The sequence below is a fragment of the Rhipicephalus sanguineus genome, chromosome 1, assembly GCF_013339695.2.
Source record: "Rhipicephalus sanguineus isolate Rsan-2018 chromosome 1, BIME_Rsan_1.4, whole genome shotgun sequence".
NCBI lineage: Eukaryota > Metazoa > Arthropoda > Arachnida > Ixodida > Ixodidae > Rhipicephalus > Rhipicephalus sanguineus.
The window spans coordinates 126,412,510-126,436,608 of NC_051176.1; the positions used below are offsets into that span (position 1 = coordinate 126,412,510).

At 42.2% G+C, this 24,099-nt stretch overlaps 1 protein-coding gene across 2 annotated transcripts in view; it reads right to left on the reverse strand.

Moving 5' to 3' along the window:
- The window catches only part of LOC119397500 (cadherin-23), an 82,050-nt gene extending 61,696 nt beyond the window's left edge, over positions 1–20,354 (reverse strand). Inside the window, exons 1-17 of one of the 2 annotated variants that reach the window (XM_037664935.2) lie at positions 20,014–20,354; positions 19,122–19,245; positions 18,936–19,025; positions 18,673–18,872; positions 18,471–18,560; positions 18,272–18,370; positions 17,648–17,782; positions 17,433–17,561; positions 16,687–16,765; positions 15,068–15,213; positions 14,650–14,838; positions 12,281–12,448; positions 11,298–11,453; positions 11,135–11,202; positions 8,149–8,398; positions 5,266–5,508; positions 5,101–5,173 (exon numbers count right to left, since the gene is read on the reverse strand). In XM_037664935.2, coding sequence (XP_037520863.1) covers positions 5,101–5,173; positions 5,266–5,508; positions 8,149–8,398; positions 11,135–11,202; positions 11,298–11,453; positions 12,281–12,448; positions 14,650–14,838; positions 15,068–15,213; positions 16,687–16,765; positions 17,433–17,561; positions 17,648–17,782; positions 18,272–18,370; positions 18,471–18,560; positions 18,673–18,872; positions 18,936–19,025; positions 19,122–19,188 — 2,182 coding nt within the window. In that variant the 5' untranslated portion in view covers positions 19,189–19,245; positions 20,014–20,354. Of the gene's footprint in view, positions 1–5,100; positions 5,174–5,265; positions 5,509–8,148; positions 8,399–11,134; positions 11,203–11,297; positions 11,454–12,280; positions 12,449–14,649; positions 14,839–15,067; positions 15,214–16,686; positions 16,766–17,432; positions 17,562–17,647; positions 17,783–18,271; positions 18,371–18,470; positions 18,561–18,672; positions 18,873–18,935; positions 19,026–19,121; positions 19,246–19,912 lie in introns of both variants that reach the window. The other variant, XM_037664928.2, reaches the window with a different exon arrangement.
- Positions 20,355–24,099: the final 3,745 nt, after the last annotated feature.

Consider the following 24,099-nt stretch of genomic DNA (forward strand, 5'->3'; position numbering starts at 1 on the left):
AAAAAAGAAAAGAAAAGAAACAAGGCTTGCATCATTTATTTTCCTACACGTTAAAGAAATTACTTCATGCAAAGGGCTAAAATATATGTATATCCCCTTCAGGCGTGACTTATGATGCACTGTCTATGAATGGTCGAATTCACACACCATAAGTCCAGGGCACTCAATATTACATTCCAAGAAAGAAAATGAAGTAATGTGTTGTTCTGTGTGAGTTGCAGTAATTAGTTCTAATTAGCATGTAATTAAATACATAATTATTCTGCAGTCAGTCATGTTCCATTTTGACATAAAAAGAATAAAATCATAGGCTCCAAATGTGTGCGAAATTAGTTTTTGGTTGCATTCATTTCGAGAAAAGAAAAGTGATACTTTTGACATCGGTTCTGGAACGCGGCACATCCACCGACCTGTCAAAAATTGTAGTAGCTTCACCAAAGTGATCGGTTACAGTCATACGGAGCACAGAGATGTTATGTCAAGACATATTGACTACGCAGAAGGTTCAATTCGTCTAATGAGGAATGTATCTTGCTCTCTTTTGGCCACAAGTTGACACAGCTCACATAAACAAGTTGCGTATGCAAACATAGCCACCGCCGCTGAAGGGGATATATATACAAACGGGTGACGGAAAAGGTGCAAGACAAATGTTGCAGACTGCCATGTTAGTCTTGTATCTTTTTAAACACACATCAATGTTCACAACCTTATTATACACATGATGTGATCACAGGTGCACATGAGAGAACATCGCTAGCAAAAGATGAATGTTAAATGGCTCTGACTGATTAACTATGTGAGAGGTTAGGGCAAAATAACAGTTTATCAAGAAAAGAAAGCCCAAGCAAATCTGTTGCTCACAAATTTGTGAATGTGCTTGTGCATGTTAACAAAACCAAAATATAAGCATGAGAACAAGATAGACTCCACAAATATTGTTTTCTTCATCCTTCTTACATTATATTAATAATTCATAGCAAAATTAAGTCAATATTGACAACAAGTAGGAAATAATAGTTTCCAGTTACGTTCACATATTAAAAAAATCCGGCAGATCCCGCGCACTGTGGGAATCGATGTAATTTGAAGCAGCCAGCAAAGAGCTGCATACATCGCCTTGTTTGAGCCAAATGAAATCATTCACGCCATGGCATCTAGTTCACCATATATTGCATGTTTGCCATGCATGCATGCATGCACAATCTGGTATATACCATGCTTACGAAACATATATTCTGGTATATATACAATGGATGACCTGTCATTTATGTTCACGCACCCGTGTCATGCCATACACTTTTTTATTATATATCCAGTTAACAAAACGGCCGGAAGTGCACCATGACAGTGTCATGTAAATCATACCGTACATGACATGCATGTAACATGATTCGCATGTTAAGACCTGTCATTTGTGTTCGTCATACGGTCACATCGCGCAATACGAATTTTTTGTGTATATCTGGTGTATATCAAACGAGCGAAACGGCCGCGAATGTACCATGAGCGTGGCATGTAAATCATGACATACATGACATGCATATGTCATGGTTTTCATATTACCACCTCTCATTTACGTTCGTCGTACAGTAGCGTCGTGCATTACCAATTTTGGTGTATATCAAGCCAGCGAAACGGCCGCGAATGCACCATGAGCGTGGCATGTAAATCACGACATACATGACATGCATGACATGGTTTTCATGTTACCACCTGTTATTCATGTTCTTCACACACTCATATCACGCAACACCAATTTTGGTGTATATCAGTCTAGTGAAACGGCCACGAGTGCGCCATGAGCATAGCATGTAAATCATGTACATGTCATACATGTCATGATTTTTATGTTACCACCGCTCATTTACGTTCGTCATACAGTCTCGTCACGCAATACCAATTTTGGTGTATATCAAGCTAGCGAAACGGCCGCGAATGCACCATGAGCGTGGCATGTAAATCATGACATGCATGTCATGGTTTTCATGTTACCAAATGTTATTCATGTTCTTCATACAGTCACATCTCGCAATACCAATTTTGGTGTATATCAATCTAGCGAAACGGTCGCGAGCGCACTATGAGCGTGGCATGTAAATCATGTCGTACATGACTTGCATGTCATGGTTTTCATGTTACCACTCTCATTTCCGTTCGTCATGCAGTCGCGTCGCGCAATACCAATTTTGGTGTATTGAAACGGCCGCGAATGCACCATGAGTGTGGCGTGTAAATCATGACATGCACGTCATGGTTTTCGTGTTACCACCTGTTATTCAGGTTCTTCACACAGTCACATCGCGTAATACCAATTTTGGTGTATATCAATCTAGCGAAACAGCCGCGAGTGCTCCGTGAGTGTGGCATGTATAAATCATGTCGTATATGACATGCATGTCATGATTTTCATGTTACCACGAGTCTGCTATGTTCATCATACAGAAATGTCTCGTCATACCAGTTTTCATATATATATATCCATTCATTTAAACGGCCGCTAGCGCCCCGAGACCATGTCATGTAAATCATGCCGCACATGACATGCGTGTCATGATTTGCACGTTACGAGTTGTCATTATGTTCGTCTGAACTCCTGTCGCGCCATACCAATTTTTGTATATATGAAATTAACGGAACGGCCGCAAGAGCCCCAAGGGCGTGGAATGTAAATCATGCTGTTCATGACATGCGTGTCGTGATTTCCATGTTCTGACCTGTCATTTATGTTCGTAATACGGTCATGTTATGCCACACTAATTTTGGTATACATCCGATTAACGAAACGGCCAGGAGAGCACAAAGTCGTAGGCGGCTAGATAGATAGATAGACAGATAGATACGCTCAAAGTCGCAGAAGTTCGCTAAGAAATGCTTCGCATTTAAAATATATGTGCACTACCGTTGTATCGCCACCGGAGGCACCGTCCGGCGGAACCAAGGAGGGCGGGCTCCGCGCCGGAGCGCATGCTGCTCACGTCAGAACAGGCCGAGAACGGGGAGGGGACTCCTCTTTATTTACAGATCGTATAAGATTGGTTATCGGAGTTGATGCACGAAATGCCCGTCGTGTGGTGCTACCACACGTTGCGAAACCGAAACTGGTAATGCGCGACACCACATCATACGACGGGCATTTCATGTATCAACTCCGATAACCAATGTTATACACTCTGTAAATAAAGAGGAGTCCCCTCCCGTTCTCGGCCTGTTCTGACGTGAGCAGTGTGTGCTCCGGCGCGGAGCCGCCCTCCTTGGTTCCGCCGGACGGTGCCTCCGGTGGCGATACAACAACTACACTACCCACAAAAAAGAGGGTAAACATATACACCATAAACAGCTTCATTTTTACTAACGCAATTTCATAACTAAACACTTTTCTTGACCCGGAGTAAAACTAATGTAACATGAGGAATTCAACCTAGAACCCTTGCCTGATGTGATGCCACATCATTTTTCCAAATCATTTTTCATTGTCCCCTCCAATTCAGTTACATGGCATAACATGCCATGTCACTATCGTGGTAACATTCAGTACGTGATGTTTCACAGCAGAGCAAAATGATTCATGCATAAAGCAGCACATGATCGAGACTCTCTATATTTCAATGCCACAGCTGCAGATGAAGTACCTCATCAGAATCACTAGCTAACCACAGCACCTCTGTGGTTTAAAAAAGCTCACTTTACATAAAACTTGTGGTGTGAGTGCACGCTACATAAAACAATGTGAAGAATGTCCTTGAAGTGGGCAGAAGTGTCATAATGTATCTTGCTTTACTAAATGGCTGTACAATATGTAAGCCGCTCACTTTTTGACAAGAGTGCTAGACAACAAAAGCAATTACAGTAGAACCCCGCTGTTACGTTCCTCACTGCTGCGTTTTCCCGGCTGTTACGTCGTTTTCCGCCGGTCCCGGCATAGCTCCCATAGGATACAATGTATTGGGAACCCCGCTGTTACGTCGTAACTGTCGGACCGTTCCCGTATGATACGTCGCGAAGTGCGCTCGGAGCCGACCGAGTGACTACCAAAGAGAGCGGCCATGGTGCATTTTCACGCAGCTTGGCCTCGTTTGACCGTAATATTAGCCGCATATGAGAGGCGCAAGCAACAGAATCTTTCAATTGATGCAAACAAAAGCATGGCCTTCGAGATTCAAATTGCAAAGATGGCGTCTATGACGTAACTGCTCGCGAAAGCAAGGCCTTCGAGATTGGCATTTACTATTGACAAAAGCATAGCCTTTGAGATTTGTATTGCACAAACATGGCGTGTATGACGTAATTGCTTGCGAAAGCAAGGCCTTCGAGATTGGCATTCACTTCTGCCATCGCGTTGGCGTAGACTCATCATCATCGTTATTTGCGGAGAACGGGGGGAGTTCGAGGTGGTTGGAGCTCGCATGGTCGCGCGTGCGGTTCGCGGTCGGACTCGCCGCGCCGGTCGTGATTGCGTGTGCTTAGTTCTTTCATGCCTACAGCTGTTGGTGTTAAAAAAATCACATACGTTGATTACATTTCTGTGGATGAGGCCGTCCTTAGCTCCGCGTTTCTATCCATCGACTAGATCGCGGCTGAGCGCGCCAATTTTCGTGCTGCTCGTAAGAATTGAAATAAAATTCTGTACCACTAAATATTTTGCCGTTTTTCCTGTTTTTCGTCTCTTACGTTTCCCGTCTCTTACGTTTATTTCCTACGGTCCCTTCAAAAACGTATCAGCGCGGTTCTACTGTATTATTAAAATGTATTTCAATATGAACATTTTGCTCAGTAGCTCAATCATACTATCACAATGTAGTAACACTACTACACGACTTTTTGCTCTTACAGCTAACTGAAGATGTACAGGGCTTCACAAGATTATAGCAAAAAAATAAAAAAAGACATGAAAGAAACAGGACCATCAATGAAACAAGACTAGCACTCATCATGTTTATTCTCAGCCTGTCCTTACGTCCTTTTTTTTCGTTTTGTTAACTACAGACTTGTGAAGAAATCATACAAACAAGGCCAAGCGTTAGCCTGTGTCAGTGCAGAGTCACTGATTACAAGCCTTGCTACTGTGTTATAGAGAAAAAGGAAAAGCAATACTCTTACCTGGTTTAGCATTTTCGTTGACACTAGCTTTGTAAGGAGCGTTCAAGAAGTAAGGTGCACCTTCATTTTTTCTCTGAAAATTTAACATGGGGACGTGAGCACGCCAGTGTCGAAAACAGAATCCAGCTACAAAAACGTATGTGATGTCACTAAAAAAAAGCTCACCTTAAGCCGAATAATAAGTGGAATTTCCGAAGCAAGTCGTGGTTCACCAAAGTCTGTGGCCTGAATGATGACCTCAAATCGTGTCGCACCATATGGTGCCGCAGTGATGTTGAGACTTCCCATAAGTGAGAGCTCACCAGTCTCAGCATCAATAGAAATCACTTCAGGGTGAGTGAGGTTAGTGGCTTTGATCATGTACTGCACACGGCCATTGCCTTGGTTAGGTCCATCAGCATCTGTGGCCTGCAGTGCAAAGGCAGTGGCAGTATTTACATAAACTGATTCACCAAGATTTCTAATGACACAGTGCAAGAAAACAACAGTCCAATGATAAACAAACATCATCGTAGCTGAGGCAAGCAAAGACTCCAGTGAGCAAAGAGCATGTAAATCCCAAGAATGTCTGCAATTTAAAGAAGGTGATTACTCTTCATGACAAAATGTCTCACTTCATTTCTATATACATATAGCATACACAGGGAAATCTGGTGGCACTGAAATATACAGTGAAGATATGCCAGCCAAATGGATATTGCCTACACGTTGAACATAATCCTATTCTTTCTCTTTATATTTGCGAGAACAATTTTCAAAACAAGCTCTTCCACATTTACCCAAGTTTTATCTCTTTCTTAAAGTGGCACTGCAAAACTTTTTGAATGTGGTCAGAAAATGCTGCCAATCGGTCATCAAGGCTTCTGCAAATATGTGAGCCAAACGTTATAGCACAGCATGCAGCATGGAATTTACAATTAAATTTCAAAGACAGCTATAAATCGCTTTCTCTTCTCTTGAGAAATGATGCCATAAGTGCAATTTGGCTTACGGCCATTGGCTGATTTGAGCATCATGAGCTTCATAGTTATTGTGGCCGCTGCGGGGTGTCGCGACGCGCCCGCATTACACAGTATAGAATTACATCGCGCGCTCTTGATCACACTGAAAGGGAGCTGCATATTCAAAGACAAAAAAAGAAAAGAAAGTGGTCAAGGTCATGACATGCTGACGTACAGACGTAGCTTCTTGCTGCCTTGTTGTCCCCTCCCTCCCTCCTTCCCCCTCACCTCCCCCCCCTGTACCTTTCAGTACACTCGCTGGGATGAAAGGAGGGAGAAAGCGCTTAAAGCGTGTGACAAATCCCTGTAACTCTACTCATGCTTGACGGATTCTGAAAATTTTTGCAGCAGTCGATTCGTGAGGCAATAAACTCAGATAGTGAGGTCATTGGATGGTTACTTGGAAAAGTGTTACAGAGCGCTTTTAATGGCTGGTTTATTCTTGTACTGTGCAATAAAACAGTAGTAGCACCAACTTTTAGAACATAAGTTGTAGCTGAGGTTCCTGTATTAAACAGCATAAGATTGTTACACTCATGGCAGTTATACAGGGTGTTTCAAGAAACATGTCCAAAACGTCCCAGAAATAAGGGAACTGTGATATTTACTTGCTGCCTTCATAATTACTTTTTCTGTGGTGGCCAGCATCCAAAGATGAATAGAGATATTAATTGCAGCATTAATTATAGGAATTAAAATAATCAACCTCTAATTAGAGAAGACACGCAGTCATTTCAAATTGGAGAATTAAAGTCCTTCCTGCGAAGAGCCCGTTGCCGCTTTGAGATTTCTAAAAAGCGGCTAGTACTCATAATTTTTTCGGATTGACGAAATTCGCCCAATTCGGCCAGCGAAACCAACATGAAAATGCTGAAGAATGCAACTGCCTTACGCTTCCAAAACATCTCGAATGAGCAAGTGTTGTCAAATCAACCATCAATCTACTTCGCTTCGTGGGTGCGCGGGCTACGCTTGCCATGATGGCATGCATGGCACACGTATGTGAACAAATGCAAATGAACTAACACTACTGCACTCGTCACAAACAGTGTCATCATTCTGGGCGTCTGCTAGGGTATGGCAGTTGCACATCTCAGTGCTTTGGTTTTGGTTTTGCAGTTAATTTTGGTTTTGCTGGTTGGATTTCATCACTCATTATTTTAATTTATAAAATTGAAGATGTAATTAATGTCTCCAGTCATATTAGACGTAGGCTGTCCCAGAAAAGGTAATTATGAAGGCAGTGAGCAAATATTGCATTTACTTTATTTTTTAGGATTTTCGTACACAATTCTTGGAACACCCAGCATAGCTACACAATATGCTGTTGCTGAGAAAGCTTGCTGAAGTGGCAAAAGATGCAACCTATTACATCGTATCGCAATCTAGAGAAGGGAAAGCAACAGCACTTGCTTTTTTGGCTGGGGTTACTGATGCTCCTTCTAACAGCTTCCAGCATTTTTATTCATTTTCCCTCTGTGCTATGTATTTAGTGTATTTAGTAATATTACGTATTTAGTATAAGATAGTGCAGAATCATCTTGCTGTGTGTCACATTCACTACATGTATTCCCTAGTATTACAGTGAGATAAAATTCAAGAAGCAGTGCACAAATGTGATGCATGGCAGAACAGTTCTGGGGAAGCCCACACGGTGGAGAAAAGTTCGTGAAAGAAAAAAATTGTCACCACTTGTTTGTAGCGCTGGGAAGCTTTACTTGCTGAGAAATCCATATGGGATTCCTTACGGCTTTGCATTCTCTCTGACATCATTTCCAAGCCCTAGATCCATCTCATAGCCCTTTACAACAGTTCCATGCATAACATGAAGAAGCATGGGAATAAAGACTAGTAAAGAAGGACCAGCCCAGATCTTTATACATCAAAGTACTGTTAATGTGCTTAGTAAAAGTGCACTCCTGTAAGAGTTGACTGCTAGATGGAGTGAACTGTTCAAGTGAATTAGCACTGAAGACGGAAAAACCCGTAAGAAGATAAATGAACATTTGTTAAAAGGCTCTGATGATTCTCCATCATTGTCACATACCTTAACAAAGACAGGTGAGGCAAACTCAGAAGCGTCTTCCACCAAATCTACAAGGTAGCTGTCCTTGGTGAACTTGGGTGCATTGTCATTTACATCCACAACTTGTATAAAGAGGTTCACAGAAGACACCTTGCCACCTCCATCTTGGGCCTCATAAGTGAAGGAGTAGTTGGGAACACTCTCGTAATCAAGGCAGCCATTTTTGCAGGAGGCAATCTTGATACGCCCAGTATCTTTTTCTACCACAAACCTGTGCAAGAAAAACAAACGTGCCTCACGTAAACGAAGCATCAATACAGAAATAGAAGAACATGCTAAGTTTAACACAAAATATACATCCTATTTTATAAGAAATTCTCGAGTACACAACAAGAACTTCTGAGAGGTTCAATGGCATGCTAAATTCAGAAACCTGGAGACTTACGAAAAGGGTTCAACTTAAAGTGAGGATGATGCAGCGACCCATAGAAAAGAAAATGATAGGTGTAACACTGAGGGACAAGAAGAGAGCAGGGTGGGTCAAGGAATAAATTCGCGTTAAGGACATGGTCGAAATCAAGAAGCAGAAATGGGAATGGGCAGGGCATGAAGAGAGAAGGCAAGATAACCGCTGGTCATTAAATGTAACAGACTGGACTGCAGGAGAAGGAAAGCATGCCAGAGGGAGGCAGAAAGTTAGGTGGACGGATGAGACAACACCACCTAGGTGGTGTTGGATGAGATGAAGAAGTTTGCGGGGATAATGTGTCCGCAGCAGGTACAGTTAATTGGAGAAACATGGGAGAGGCCTTTGCCCTGCAGTGGGTGTAGTCAGACTGATAATGAAATTCAGATGCTGAATTATGTCGAAGCATGCCAAAGACTGCTACGCAAAGATTACCTTCACAGCTGCTAAAAGTTCTACTCGGATCACATTACTGTAACTTGTAATTTCAACGTCCCCCTCCCCTGTCTCTCCATGTAGGGCGGCATACCAGATTTTTCCTTCTGGTTAACCTCCATGCTTTTCACCTCTCCTTTGTTTCTCTCTCTACACATGAGGACAACACTGGCCATTTTATAACAAGAAAGCAATATCCCACACATTTAAATGCATGCTAAATCTTAGTACCTTCAGAGCTGGACAGGACTCGAATTAGGTGCAGTATATCTTGTTTCAGAAAAAGCAGAATCTTTTCTTGCTTCTCTTAGGATCGAAAAAAACAAGGCCTGGAGTAAATCCCGGATTTGGATTTGATTTTAAACAATATTATCTCCCAAAGGTTAGCATGAAAAAATCAAATATTAGCAAACAGAAGCATAAAGGATCATTTTACCCTTATCTGCATCTTCTTATCTGACCAGTTCATGATAACGAAGAAAATGGTCTCACTCTCAAGGCTGCTTCATAAAGACAGTAGTACTACATACATATGATCCACATGAAAAGCATACTAGCAGGTTGAAAGTTTAGTCTTTGCGAAATGCTATCCCACAAAAACAAAAAGGAATCGTGTTTGACACCATCAAGACAAATAATAAAGCACTAGTGTGTAAAGACACCACTTTACTGCTGAAAAGAAAAACTAGATGCCCATAACCATTAATAAGTGAAAGCGTATCTTGTCAGTAACATTATGTGTGCATTGGACTTAGCTGATTCAATTAGTTGCTTAATTTATATGCAGTGGAAGGTACAATCCAGCAAGCACCAAGCCTATTACTATCCCAACGCAAAAATAATACTTTTTGTGTAGGAACAGTAGAAATGCCCTTCACATGAAATGCCCTTAGCAATGTACGCAGCACACAAGGTTACCACGAGGTTACCTTGAGTGACACTACAATGTTTCTAGGCGAGAGGACAAATATACAATAGGCATGAAAGGTGTGCAGTCAAGGAAATCCAATCTTATGCTTAACCTGGTTAGGTGAGCAAGGAGAGAGGAATAGATTGCATGGTTATTTGCACACCGCTTACTGACAGGAATAAACAGACACAAGCATAAGTACAATGAATTCCTACAAGTTTAGCCCAAACCAGTACCTTTCTATAAAGAAAGGAAAGGAAGCGTTCTTGCTGCTATGCAAACAAAGTTTGCACACAGCAGTTCCTGCATCTTAGTAAACGATCGTAAACTGTGCGAGATTAGGAAAAGGGACAACACGAAAGAAGACACACAAAACAGGTTTTTTTTTGTCTATTTTTTACAGTGGAGACTTACTAACAAAAGAATAACAACACAAAGTGCAGAATCGGGTCTGAAAGAAGATACCTCACAAGATGGCTTCAGGAGGCCCCATTGTCACTAATGAATGGCACTACCCACACTCACAGCAGTGTCTCAGTAGTAGTTTTCATCAGTGTCAACAAGGATGTGGCTCGTGGAAGTCCACAGTTGTGCAATATACTTAATGGTTGGACATCTCCAAGCACAGAGAGAACTGTGCTCACTGCTGTAAAGATGTTCTTGAAGAATAAAAACTGGATTCTGTGGTTTTACAGACCAAAACCATGATCTGATTATGAGGTATGCCGTAGTGGGGGACTTGTGGACTAATTTTGACCATCTGGGGCAAAAATAGGCTGAACACAGTGCAATGCACAGTACAGAGGCGTTTTAGCATATTGTGCCCAACAAAATGTGGCTATTGCAACCAGAATTTCACCTTGTAACCTCATGCTTAGCAGCACACGTGCCATAGCCACTAAACCATCCCGATGAATAGAGGGATGTTCTTGTATGCGGCCAATGATGAAGGGGAACTTAATCACATGAATATAACCTTGTATTATGCTACATCAAGCATTTGGTAGACACAAACAGCACACAATCACTGATTACTATGGCAAATGAAATGGCTGAAAGTTTAGGCAGCATTATGTATTTTTCTGTTTAATTCTGCCCACCAGATAATTCTATTAATTCATGCAGTGTATAGTCAAAGTTGAATCAACAGAAATCCACTGTATCTGAGAAAGCAAGAAAGAAATTAAGGAACCTACTTTTCTGATCCATAGCCCTTCATAGAATATGAAAGTTTGCCAAATGGCCCACTGTCAGCATCATATGCCTGAAACAAGCAAAATGAAATCACGCAGTCAGGCATTCGTTTTTCACACTGCCCTGCTAAGTCAGACAGCTGGTTGCAACATTTTTCCTTCATACCTCGAGAGAGAAAATGGTCATTCCATTCCTTGCACTCTCGGGTACCTGTATCAGGTATTGCTCGTTCTCAAACATGGGACCATTATCGTTGGCATCAGATAGAGCTACAGTAACAGTGGCACTTGCAACTTCAAATCCATGCTGTGATGCAACAACCTGCAAGGCACACCAAAGAAGAAATGTAGCACAACACCTCCATAGGTACGCTTACAGTGATCATGTAACGCAGCTTGGTAATCCGAAATCAACTTAAGAATAAAAGAATACATTCTTAAACGTACTGAGAAACTTAAGATTCATGCATCAGTAAGAGTAAAGTACATAGTTTAGGCACAGTGAATTGATGCTGTACATGAGAGCAATTAATGATGCATCAAGACAGCAAGTGCTGTGATGAAGCAACATGCCATTAAGTACAAATATTTAAACCATATGCATACCTAGCAAACAAAAGCAGAAACATAAGTGCAATTTTTCTCCCACAGCCTGCTATGCCAGAATTCCATGAAGCACAAATGCCCCATGAAATTAACATAAAATATTTCCGGTCATAACAAATGAGTACAAAGACTGGTTATTCCAATTTCATGTAGAAGCTATGACAAATAATGAAAGCTACGTGGGGATGAATCTATTTTCCACTTTTTTAATAGTACAGCAGTGTAGTACGATGCTGATGGAGAAAACACCAATTATGAGTACAAACTGCCTTATTTTGGTAGCTGCATGATCAATAACCATTTAAATACGCATAATTTAAACAGTACCTCTAATGAGAACCATGACTGCCAGCCTGAAGAGTGTTTTTTCAGCGGCAAAACAACCATTCTATTCTCTCTCCCCTGTCTTTGTCCTTCATTTTTTTGGACTCCTAACTGCACTGAACCTGTGGCACATGTAGTAGTCCAGTAGAACTAATCAAGCATAGAACTTGCTTTTCATGCATTAAAACAACAGCACTTTATTTTCTAGTACATACTAACCTCAAACACAAACATCCGAGCATTTTCATCTTCATAATCAAGCCGGCTAGCATCAGCAACCTTGATGAGCACAGGAGTTCGACCGACTGCTGATGGTGGGTAGACAGAGAATACTCCATTGGAATTGTTCACATTTCGCAAGGTAAGGCCAAATCTTGCGTTTTCACCCTGCATTACGAGAAGAAGCGTTCACATTTCACATTGCTAATGCCAACAGTAACCAAAGTTACAGTCATCACGTATTCATCAGCAACATGCTGTTAAATGGCAAGCCAAATATTACTTGTGGGATAGACTGTCCTAAAGTAGGTACACTAATAACAGTACCAATTAGTGTATATCAATTTGGTTCACACTAATTTATTCAAGATGAGTGCTTGCTGTGATGTATGATAATGGTCATACATTGTGGAAAATACATGCACGTTGAATACTGCCTTAAATTGATAAGACATGTCCAAAATTCAATTTTATGCATTAAATGGAAGTCATTGAACTCAAAGCTTTAAGGATACCGGCAAGCCTCTGAGCACTCTAATTTACCATAATTGCTTTTCTATAAACCAGTTTAGGTTTTCTTTCTTTGGGAGCTGTATGTGTCTGTCATGGGTGAAGTGCACAAAAGTTGCAAAAAATGCCAGTCGGGGGAGAAAAGGAAAAAACAATGAATCAACGCTGTCTTATGGCATGAGAGACTCGCCTAATAGAGCAAAATAAAACAAGCAAACAAAACACCTTGATGGCGTATGAGTGAGCAGAGCTGCAAAATATAACATAATGTTACAGATATGGTCTTGCCGAAAGGAAGATGACAAAGGAAGGTTTGAACACAGGGTACAAAATGAGAGCCAGGTGTTGAGACCACAACAAAAAGGAGCCAGGAGAGTGGGAGGATGTTTTGCCGCATCGTGTGCTGGAGGAAGCTGTTGGGGGATCAGCCATGTTTTTTTATGCACACTTCCTGAACAAATAAAAAGTGAAACTGGTTTGCAGAAAGGCCAGTACAGCAAACTGCTTATGGCACTCTCAGGCTCACCAGTATTTTTGTTAGGGTTACACTGACTTAACTTATAAAAATGCTAAGTTGAAACTGTCATGTTGGCACTACTTTAAGATACTGTTCTGATATTTCATATCTGTGTGAGGATGTATTTGGCAAGTATGTATCAGTACCTATACTTCTGTTGCAGTTCAGGTATTATGTACTGCCTGATATATATTCATGAGGACTCCCAAGGTCAAAGAAGGCTAGCAAATAAAGGCAAGTGGAGCTTACTCTAGCACAACCATTAAATATTTTCTGGCTGATATTTCTAACGACCAAACACAATCAGGAAAATGAACAATTCACAAATATAGTACCACTACAAACAGTACACTCTCTAATTTTAACAAATGGCAAAGTACATGTACATGAACATTAGTACAACCCTTCCACAATATTGTTATCAAAGTTCTCTTACTGCCATCAAAACCTAATACGCATATAGTACAGCTTGTTTACAAATTTGCTGTTATATATCCCTGAAACAGCTGTCAGGCTATTCAGAGGGTAATCAAAAGTTTGATGGATTAAATTACAAACTTTTATAAACAAACTCGGTTAACGTCATTGTTTCCTACCCAAACACATAGAAAATATGCGTTTTCTTAAAGATTTGCTTCATCCTTTCTAAATGCTTATTTATAAGACCATTATTTAAGAGCTGTATTGATAAAAGAATGCTTACAAGACCTCTTTCACACTATCTCTCTCTCTCTCTATACTCTATGTTTCCCCTTGTGAATTGCTTCCTTTCCTTTCCCCAGCATTCTTAAAAAATAAACTGTTCACTTCTTTCTTGTTACTGTATGAAAAAATTATGTGGATAAAACAATGCTTCGTGGTGTTTAAAAAGAACGTTGTCTAGAACATTTTAAAACAGGGAAATCCTGACTGTGATAGGCAAATTCAAGCACAGATATCAAGAAAGTTCAAAAGCAGATTTGGGGTTATTTTAGATATGTATACTCTATTCTAAACACATGAGTCTATGACACCCACTGTTAGAAGAGAACCAAGTGCTACAAAAATTTATTTTTGTTATCTTTTTTACTGCAGGCACAGAATTTTGCTCTCTGATCTTACTAGGAACATGAAAAACACAGTGACCTGGCATTTGTTATCACTTTTCTTCAAATACACCCCCTCAACATGGACTGGAGGCAGCAGTCGCATTTATGGCCATTTGCAAAACCACATGTATCAGCTGCTCATCTGCGTGAAAGCCGTTGCATATAGCATGACATTAACAGTTACGGCAAATAAAGAAAATAGCTTCGCAAAACAGTTTAACGGATATTCATTTAGTGACAGGATATCAACTTACAACATCATTATCGTTGACAACCATGTTGAGACCTGGGATGGCAGAGTTCTCTGGTGTGTCCTCAGATATGATGATACTAAAGTTGTGGCTGTTGAACTCAGGCACATGATCATCAGTATCTGTGATGACAATGTTGACATCCGAAATGGCCATTTCGCCTTTTGGAACACCATCAACCATCTCAACTGCCTGCAAAGTGAACATTTTTTTTAAAGGAAATATAACTTTGCTAGCCCTTTGCAACAGAATTTGCTGAAGTCTTCATCTCTTCACTAGTCTACAATTTTTTTTTTCAAAATTGCATAGCAAAATTAAAAGCACACTAACAAACTTTAATAAAAAGCTATTATAAATGTACCACTGAAAGTATTTGTTTATGAAATGTATTTAGCATACTAAAGCAGTAATTCAGTTATACCTGTAATTGAAAGCTGTAGAGTCCACCACTTTTCTCAATGTCGACATCTTCACGGTCAATTGTCACATCAGAAGTCTCTACTACAACGTGGTGAATGCCATTGTCATCGACGTCCACTTTCCCTAACCTGAAGTATCCCTTGGTGTCTAGAACATATCAACAAAGGCAACATTTAAAATATACGTCCAGTAATGTGTGCAATACATGTAAAGATGAGACTGCAAATTCTTAAGGGCACATTGAAGAAGTCCGGAAAAATCTTTCTTGAAGAGGTGTCATTTACAATGATAATCCTATGGAAATTCATACAGCAATTCCTAAGCTAAATATCAAGAACAGTACAGCAAATCATCAAACTCACAAGCAAAGTACGTGAAATAAGTTGCTGTGGGACAATAACACAACACCAATGCAAATAATGTCAAGCAGAAACATACATAACCAATGCTTGTTTTGTGTGCTTCTGCTCCCCATCATGTCAGAGAGCAATCAATACAAAGAAGTCCCAATTTTAGTGGCATAGCCAGGAAAGGGGAGGTGGGCATTGTCACATGTTGTTTTATACTAAAAAAAGTGGTGGTGGGGGTGGGGCGGGCGTACCATCTAAGTGGAACCTAAAACGTTCTTAGGCTTCACCTAAAAGGCAGCTTTACCAACAACACTCCAATGACCAACATGAACAACACTCCAGTGGACACAGCAGTTTATCTCACATCTATCTCTATTTTCCCAGGCAAATATGCATGGGATTCCACATAAAAGGCTAAAATAAATAGTATTAGTGGATCTGGAACCCACAATGACAGCTTAAAGGTAAAGATAGAAAAATCTGTACACAGTAAAATGCAGTTTACAAATACACACACATAAACACACACATGAGCTGCCCCCCAAAATAACACTTTGGCATACTCAATGGCACAATCACAAAGATACAGACAGTCACAGTGCCTTATACCTGTTATGAGGCTTCACTTTCAGACAGACAAGCAACAGGAAAAATAATGCTGCATACTCATTCATTTGACAGAGCTAAGACCTGCCAAGCGCATAATACCCCAGTAAAATTTACAGATTCTAGAGAAATGTGCAGCACAGTTCTAATCAAAACTAGATAACATGGTCACTGCCTTAAGCTAGACAAACTGACCCTAAGTATCAAGAGGAAGTTTTCTGCTGATACATTAATAGTTTCACAGTGATAAATCAAGTTAAAATTTCTTGGATAATTGAACAGCCATCATATTTGGCTTCATTAAACAAATATAACCAGAAAGGTTTAGTATAGAGCATTACCACTTACCATTAAAAGTACCACCCTAACCCCCTTGCGTGCTTCAGACATGCCAGCTTAATCTATGCTGGCACAGTCAGATAGATGCATGCATAGACAGCTTGCATGAAGATGGCCATAGTCATAACAGCTGTTGACAGCCCCATGTAAAAATTAAAAAAGGACTCCCAAGTTCAACACCAATCAGGTAACAAAGATCAATTTTTTAAATGCAATGTAAAGTTATTTTCAACTTAAACCATCAAATAAAAGAAACACTAAAATGCGTGGAGCTTGGCCAAATATATCGTGACCGCTAAAGATGAAGAACAAGAGTTGAACATACCATTAAGTAACTTGAAAGACAAGAGCCTCCTAAAACCAGCATCTGCATCGTGGGCCGACGCCAAGAGAACTGATGTGCCCTGCCATGAGAAAGCACAAGATGTAATTAGTCTCTAGGTCCCTTGCACCGTATTTTCCCACAGTTACAAAAGACCCCATGTCATGTCCTCAGCAATAAATGCTGTTATTAATATTGAACTTCTTTAATTCAACCTGTTATATTATGTTTTATTTACATATAATTTTTTTCATTCATTGAGCTAAACAAAAATATCTGCAGAGTGTTTCTTGAATGTAGATACTGTGAAAAGAAAATTGGGCATTATCAAGTTTAGCTAAGAATTCAAATTCATAGAGCAAAGTCATTACACATTTCTAAACCTACTTTTGAGGTGTTGGAGAAGCTTGTAAGATTAATGTAAAAGAATGAAGGTTTTTCCAGCCCAGGCAAAGTCTTGGTAACGACGTATGCCAAGTGGTGAGTAAGAACTCTAAAGGGATACATGCTACATACTGTCACAGGTCATAGTTTGCAGTTATTATACTATAAGTCATAGCAGCACACAATACTAAAGGATTTAAGTGTTTTCCATGCAGTAGTAAATAATGTAGGATTAAGTGAGCAAATAACTTTGCTAGAATCGACAACAAGACTTAACAGCTGGTTCCCTTCACAGTCACACAATTGCAACCACAGTTGTTTTCACAGAATACAGCTCCTTTACCAAGTTAGGAAATTTATTTTACCTCGGGGCTATTTTCAGCAACAGTTACAGAGTATGAATCTGCCACAAACACTGGTGGCTGGTCCTGGACATCATTGACTTTGATAATAACATCAGCTGTAGAATTCATTCGATTTTCCATGGCAAGGTCCTGAAAACGACAAAATGTTACTTTACTGTACTTCACGACTACCAACATCACTGCTAGATAATTCATTTTTATGTGAAACTACTGACATTTGCAAGTAGGCTCATAACATAGGTTGTCTGCTCTTCATAATCAAGGAGTTTCTTCAAAATTATTTCTTGAAGGAATCGTCCCATCCCAAGACGAACTTGGTTCAAACCAAATAGATCACATGTCACTGGTGTCTGGAAATAGAAGGTGCACAATAGTTATAAAGATAACTATTAAACTAATGGGTAATGATAAATAATATTGGTTTTCATTCAATATGCTTTAATGAAGAAAAAGAAAACTGCTTGATGATGTGACACCAATGCGAAACTAGATGCTCAAAAGCCTGGGCGATAAGGCCAAGATACGAGAATGACAGCAACTTAATACTGGAAAACAAAAAGGAATCACTTACTTTTGTAATGAAACGTTCACTTTATCATGCATGCATCTACCAGTACAAGCAAGTAGTGAGCTCGTGTCACTATAATGTTGTAAAAATGTTGACTCGCACTTGAGTTTTCTGTAGTAAAATAAGAATAACCCAGACGATTCCTGCCTTGCAGAACAATGCTACCTAAACTGTCTTATATGTCTTTAAGAAAAGCAGGTACTTTCTACATTTTATATCAGAGATATGACATGAATTCAGCTAGGGAAAACACTGAAGTATTAGTGCTTACCAGGTGCTTCTGGCATGAAACCTCAACATCAGCATTGATTCCCAAGTCAGCATCTGTCACGATTATATTTCGGTAAACCGTTGTTCCAACTTGAGTATCCTGTTAAAAAAACCAGCCATATGCTCACATGTAGTATACCCATTAAGCAAGTGAATCAGGCTTTTAAATATTACAAGTGGTACATGACAAAGTACTTTACCTCATCAACATGAAATGTATAAGGCCCATTTTCAAATATTGGAGGGTTGTCATTGAAGTCAAGAATGTTTATATCTCTCTGTAGTGAAACCTGCAATTCCCATAATGATAGTGGAAGTAATAAAAGTGCCATCAGTGTCACTTTTCCATCAACAGAAACTATCCACTAATTCAGATCCAACTTCCATTGCTGCTGCACTTACCGTGTTGGCCTTCTGGCCTTGTATCTTTTCATCAGTGATGCTTATAATGACTTCGACAGTACTTTCCTCTTCTCTGTCCAGTGGCCTTGTAAGCCGCACAACCCCTGTATCTTTATTAACACTAAAGGTTCCTCCACTGATATAGTAGGAAACTTTTGTGTGTTCAGGATCTATGGCCCTCAGCGTATAGACAGATGCACCTGAAACACCAACGCTGCATTAATCTTAGTTCAAAGAATTTCAATGAAAAATGAGTGGCCTACCGACTGGAGTGTCCTCACGCAATGAAAACTTTTCCATGTTTCCACCGACTAGAAATTCTGGAGGGGCATTTGCCTGACCTTGGCACTTGCCTGAAAACGTTTTGACATTCAAAATTATTGCTTTTAATGGTGCACCATAGTAACTAAAGCTAATGTTTACTACTTCCCGAGTCAGGATGTGCTTACCTATTAACAAAATTATGGTCAACCACCTCCATATCAGACGTGGGACAAATGTCGGTTCTTCAGTCATGCTGTTGTTACAAAGCTGTCCAACTGCTATGTCCTTTCATTCGAACCATCACCTCATCTGAAACGACATTTTTGCGTGTGGCACTGTACTGTAGTGACCATGAGACGCACGTACACATATACTCATGCATTAGTATTGTCACTCGAAGAAATGCTGCGGCGAAGCGCACTACCGCGAGAAGCTGGGCCGCATTCCACACCCCGCATTCCTTGCTGCCCAGAGCGTCCGGCAAAGAAGCCAAGGTTACATAGGCGCACGTATATTTTTACGTGGTAGCTCTCTCTTTCCTTACGTCGCTCCGCAAAACCGGTCATTTAAATCTTGCAACCCCCAGCGCCGGGCTTATGTTGTGTTGTTTGTTGATGTATTTGATTGTACGATTCATCAAAAGCAAACATTTAGACATTTAGAAAATGCAAGCACATACATTTGCGCAAGGCATCTGATACGGATGTCACAATGTATTTTCGATCGCGATCGAATTCACTGGCAGCGATCGAAGCGCAAATTATCCAATGACGATTTCGAAATTCGGTCTTAAACGAGCGTATTATTATTCTTAGGCCAAGACTAAAACGTGTATTCCTGGTGTTTCGGAATGTCAACATCTAGTCAACATGATGAAGGCGTAGCTGAAACACACGGCATATCAGCTTTCGCGGCATATTTGAAAGTGACGTGGTGAGCAAAAAATGCAGGCTCGTTTTTCACGAAGAACACTTACATCAGTCGGCACTTCTTTATGTCATCGAGTAATTCAGTGATGGGAGAGAACGAGAGAATATCCAGCAGCAGCGATGCAAATAACCACACGCATTCACTGACCAGCACAACCACCGATGAGCAGGACCAGCATAACGCACAGAGTTCCGGCCGTACTCAAGGCGCTGCCATTCTTGAAAACATGCCCTTCACTGTGACCAGTAGAGAAAGTGTACGGCGAGCAGCTGAGACTTGCAAGTAGCGGCGATCGATGAATGCGGCGCGGTAAACACCTTCTTGGACTTGGCGGCGACGTCCTGAACGCGGCTTGATGCGCCGAACGGGCGAAGTATACTGTTGCTTTTCCGCCCTTCTCACCTGCTGGTCCTCTTCCTTCCACCAAGTGTAAGGTGAACGCGGAAACTGCGTCGCTGCTCGGAACAACCTATGCGCCGCGCTCTGCAGAAAGGCGGCAGTTCCCAAGGCTTCCACTCGCCGCCAGTCAACGCACTAAACCGGTTTTCCGCCTCCATGACTTGACCCACACTGGGAAGGAACCGGTGAGAGGGAGGGAGGAGAGGGTTCGGGGGCCCCGGTTGAGCCTGGAATTCTTCGCCTTCCCAACTCAGGCGCCGCCGACTTCCTCGCGACGATTACGTCAGCGGCCAGCAGCGGACGGCTGCCACAGTAGCGGACGCCGTGTGCGCACGAACCGTTCGCACTGCTGGTAGTCCAGTTGTTGTCTGAAGTGCAACCGGTGTGCGGAGGTCGGTGCATCTGTGGCTAGCCACTACGCATCCCCTGTAAATATAATGCAAAAACGGAGACGCAAACACACGTACAGGAGGGTAAGGACAAGAACAAGCTCCTGTTCTTGTCCCGATCTTCTTGTGCGCTTGCGTCTCTGTTTTTGCGCTGTGTTTACAATGGATTCATAGAATTTGGCCTAGCTTACTACACTAGAACTTGGTCAAGCTTCTGCTTGGTTCGGTCGATCGTGAGAGAGAGAGAGAGAGAACAACTTTATTAAAAAAATAAACGAACCCCAGTCCGGGTCCACTAACAAAAAAGGCAAGGCTTAGCCATCAGACAATTAGACATGCTTGCGTTCGTGGAGTCCGCGGACTCCAACGCATGAATCGATTCAGTGGGGTTTGTTGCATTTCAGATTATGTTGTGCGAGGATGAACTAAACCCAAGTTATACAACATGACACGACAGATGACGGGTGAAATATTCAAATTAGATATATGACAGCCGTACAAAAATTTCATACACGCATTACTGGCAGAAATTATGATTTCAAGTATGCATATATTTCAGCTTGTCCAGCAACTCTGTGGACATTATTGTTCTGGCACGTTAACTCATATTCTCTCCGGATAAAAAAAAAAAAAACTCCCGCACCGGAGACAAGAATGACCTCATCATATATACTATTTGCGTTCTGTGGTGATCCGATGACTGCTTTGTACGCATGTACACGAAAAAAATAAAACACGGCTCGGCCTTTTGTTTTCGACGTCAGCGTCTAGCTTAATTCACGTCTATTTCACACTTCACACATATAGCTTACTCCAGAATCCTTGAAAGGCTCTGATTTAAAACAAAATAAATAAAACTATTGAATGAAGCTAGGTCAAGACGAACGAGACAACCCGCTGGTAACTAAAGTTAATAAATGGCCTGATAAAGTCATCTGAATGCGTAGACATGCGCGCCATGGCCTGCACGGGCTCAATCCCTACAGGAAATTTCGAATTCTTCGCGCCACCATTCAAATTTGTCGTCCCTGCAGTTCTCTAGAAATACCCAACACAGCCAGTGACTATGCATAAGGCATTGCTCTGCTGAATCCGATAGATCGCGAGTTAAATGCCGGCCGGGACGAAATGCAAGTTACACCCGTGTACTTGGATTTAGGTGCACGTTAAAGAACTCCAGATGGTCCAAATTAATCCATAGTCGCCCACTACCTCGTGCCTCATATCGTCGTTTTGGCGCGTAAAACTTCACTCCGTATGCTTTATGCTGAGTTCCCTCCGCATATCTCTCCCCCATTTTTTTTTATTTATCCCTCATACTCAAATTGTTGACGTAAAGCTGAACATTTTGACAGATTTGCCCTCAACACTCTCACCACCAAAGAAGACGCGCCGTCCCTCCTTCTCCCCAGCTGGTTCGTGAAAGAAGTTAAAAGTTGCACCAGGTTGCACCTCGACACCTCCGCTGTCACTCCCCCTGAAGAAGGAATCGAGTTGATTCCGAAACGTCGGGAAATAAACCCATTTTTTTAGTTGGAGCCCTTTGAAAGTCTTAATCAAATTGTTGATCTTGCAAGACTCACAGAAACAGGGACCAAGGAAGAAATGCACAGAGGACAATCGCTTCTTCCTCGGTCCTTGCTTCTGTGAGCGCTGCTCGAACGAGAACGATACGTTTAGTGTGAGCATTCTTCATACTTGCCATCTTCTCACCTGTATATACTCATCATCACCACTTGGGTCTGAGTAGTGGGGCTCAGGCTCGAGGGCAATAAAGGAGAGTCTTGCGGCCTGAACGTTGTCTCACAAGTGGTGGAGGTGCGTTGTCTCACAAGTGGTGGATTGTGCTGTCCGGTCCCTCAGTCCTCTGGCTCTACTGGTGCCCCTACGACTTCCGCTACAACACACCCCTGGAGCTCCGTTCAGGTCGCCGTTTGCACCAACAGACCTCAGCAATGTCGCAAGACGAGCGCTCCAACCCTGGCGCATCTACGACGCCTGCCCCAACGGGAATTCCTTCTTGTTTGGTCACCACACCCCAGAAGGATCCACCGGTGTTCGCTGGCCTTCGTGGGGACGATGTTGAAGACTGGCTGGAGCAGTATGAGCGCGTGAGTGCACTCAACCACTGGGACGACTCTGCCAAACTCACTCGCGTCGCCTTCTACCTTACGGGTGTAGCCAAGACTTGGTTTTTTAACCACGAGCTGGACTTCGTGGATTGGACCTCATTTAAACACCAGTTGCGGCAGATTTTCGCGAACCCTTCAATCCGCTCAGACATCGCCAAAAAGAAGTTAGCCGAGCGTCTTCAGCAAACCGGCGAGTCCTACACTTCTTACATAGAAGATGTCCTCGCCCTTTGTCGCCGCGTGAACAACTCAATGACGGAGAATGACAGGGTCCGCCACCTGCTCAAAGGCATTGGGGCTGCGGCATTCAATGCCCTTGCGGTGCAGAACCCCACTACAGTCTCAGAAGTCGTCGCCACGTGTCAGCGCCTTGATGAACTCCATCTACTACGTCTGCAGCCTGACACAACTCATCTGAGCGCAACCAATGACAGCGAGCTACGCGCGTTGATTCGTTCCATCATACGTGAGGAGCTTCAAGCACAAGCTATGTCTTGCCCACTTGAGCTCCGTACGACGTCTTCTGGCAGCAGCCTCCGCAACATCGTCAGGGAAGAACTTGTTGCCATGACGTGTGCGGAAGTTCCCAGGCATGACCCTCTACCTACGCCAACTTACGCCCAGGTTGCAGCTTTCGCACCTCCTCAACAGACACAACCCCACGCGACCACAATGCACGGTTCGGTGAATGTTCTGTCACCACGAACGTCGCTTCCGCCTGCCAACGCCTGGCGCCCTCCTCGGCCAGTTTGCTATTATTGTGGAGTCCGTGGCCATATTTCCAGGTTTTGCCGACGCCGTCAACAGGACGAAAGACGGGGCTACGACTCCTATGAAAGAGACGAGTTTCGTGCTGCGGTACCGCAACATGGTCGCTCCTACCAAAGTTATGAACGTCGCTCACCATCTCCGCAGAGCCTCGACGGTGCCGGTGCTTCTCGTTTCCCCCGTCGCCGCTCTCCGTCACCGATGCGCCGCTCGTCTTCTCCCCTTCGACCAGCTAATTCGTCCCCGGTCCATCGCCCGGAAAACTAAATAGTGCAGCTTCGGGAGGGAAAGCTGCATCATTCGGGCTACGTGAAACTCCTCCGCAGCGGCCTTCAAATGTACTGTTGGTATGTGTTGAAGGTGTATGGACTCAGGCATTGGTAGACACGGGTGCAGCGCTTTCCGTCATTAGTATTGAACTGTGTTCACGCTTGCGAAAAGTAAAAACGCCGTATACTGGACCTCCCCTTCGGTGTGCCAATGAAGTTCTTGTTCAGCCCGTTGGTGTGTGCACAGCGCGAGTTTTCATCGATGGCATACTTCAT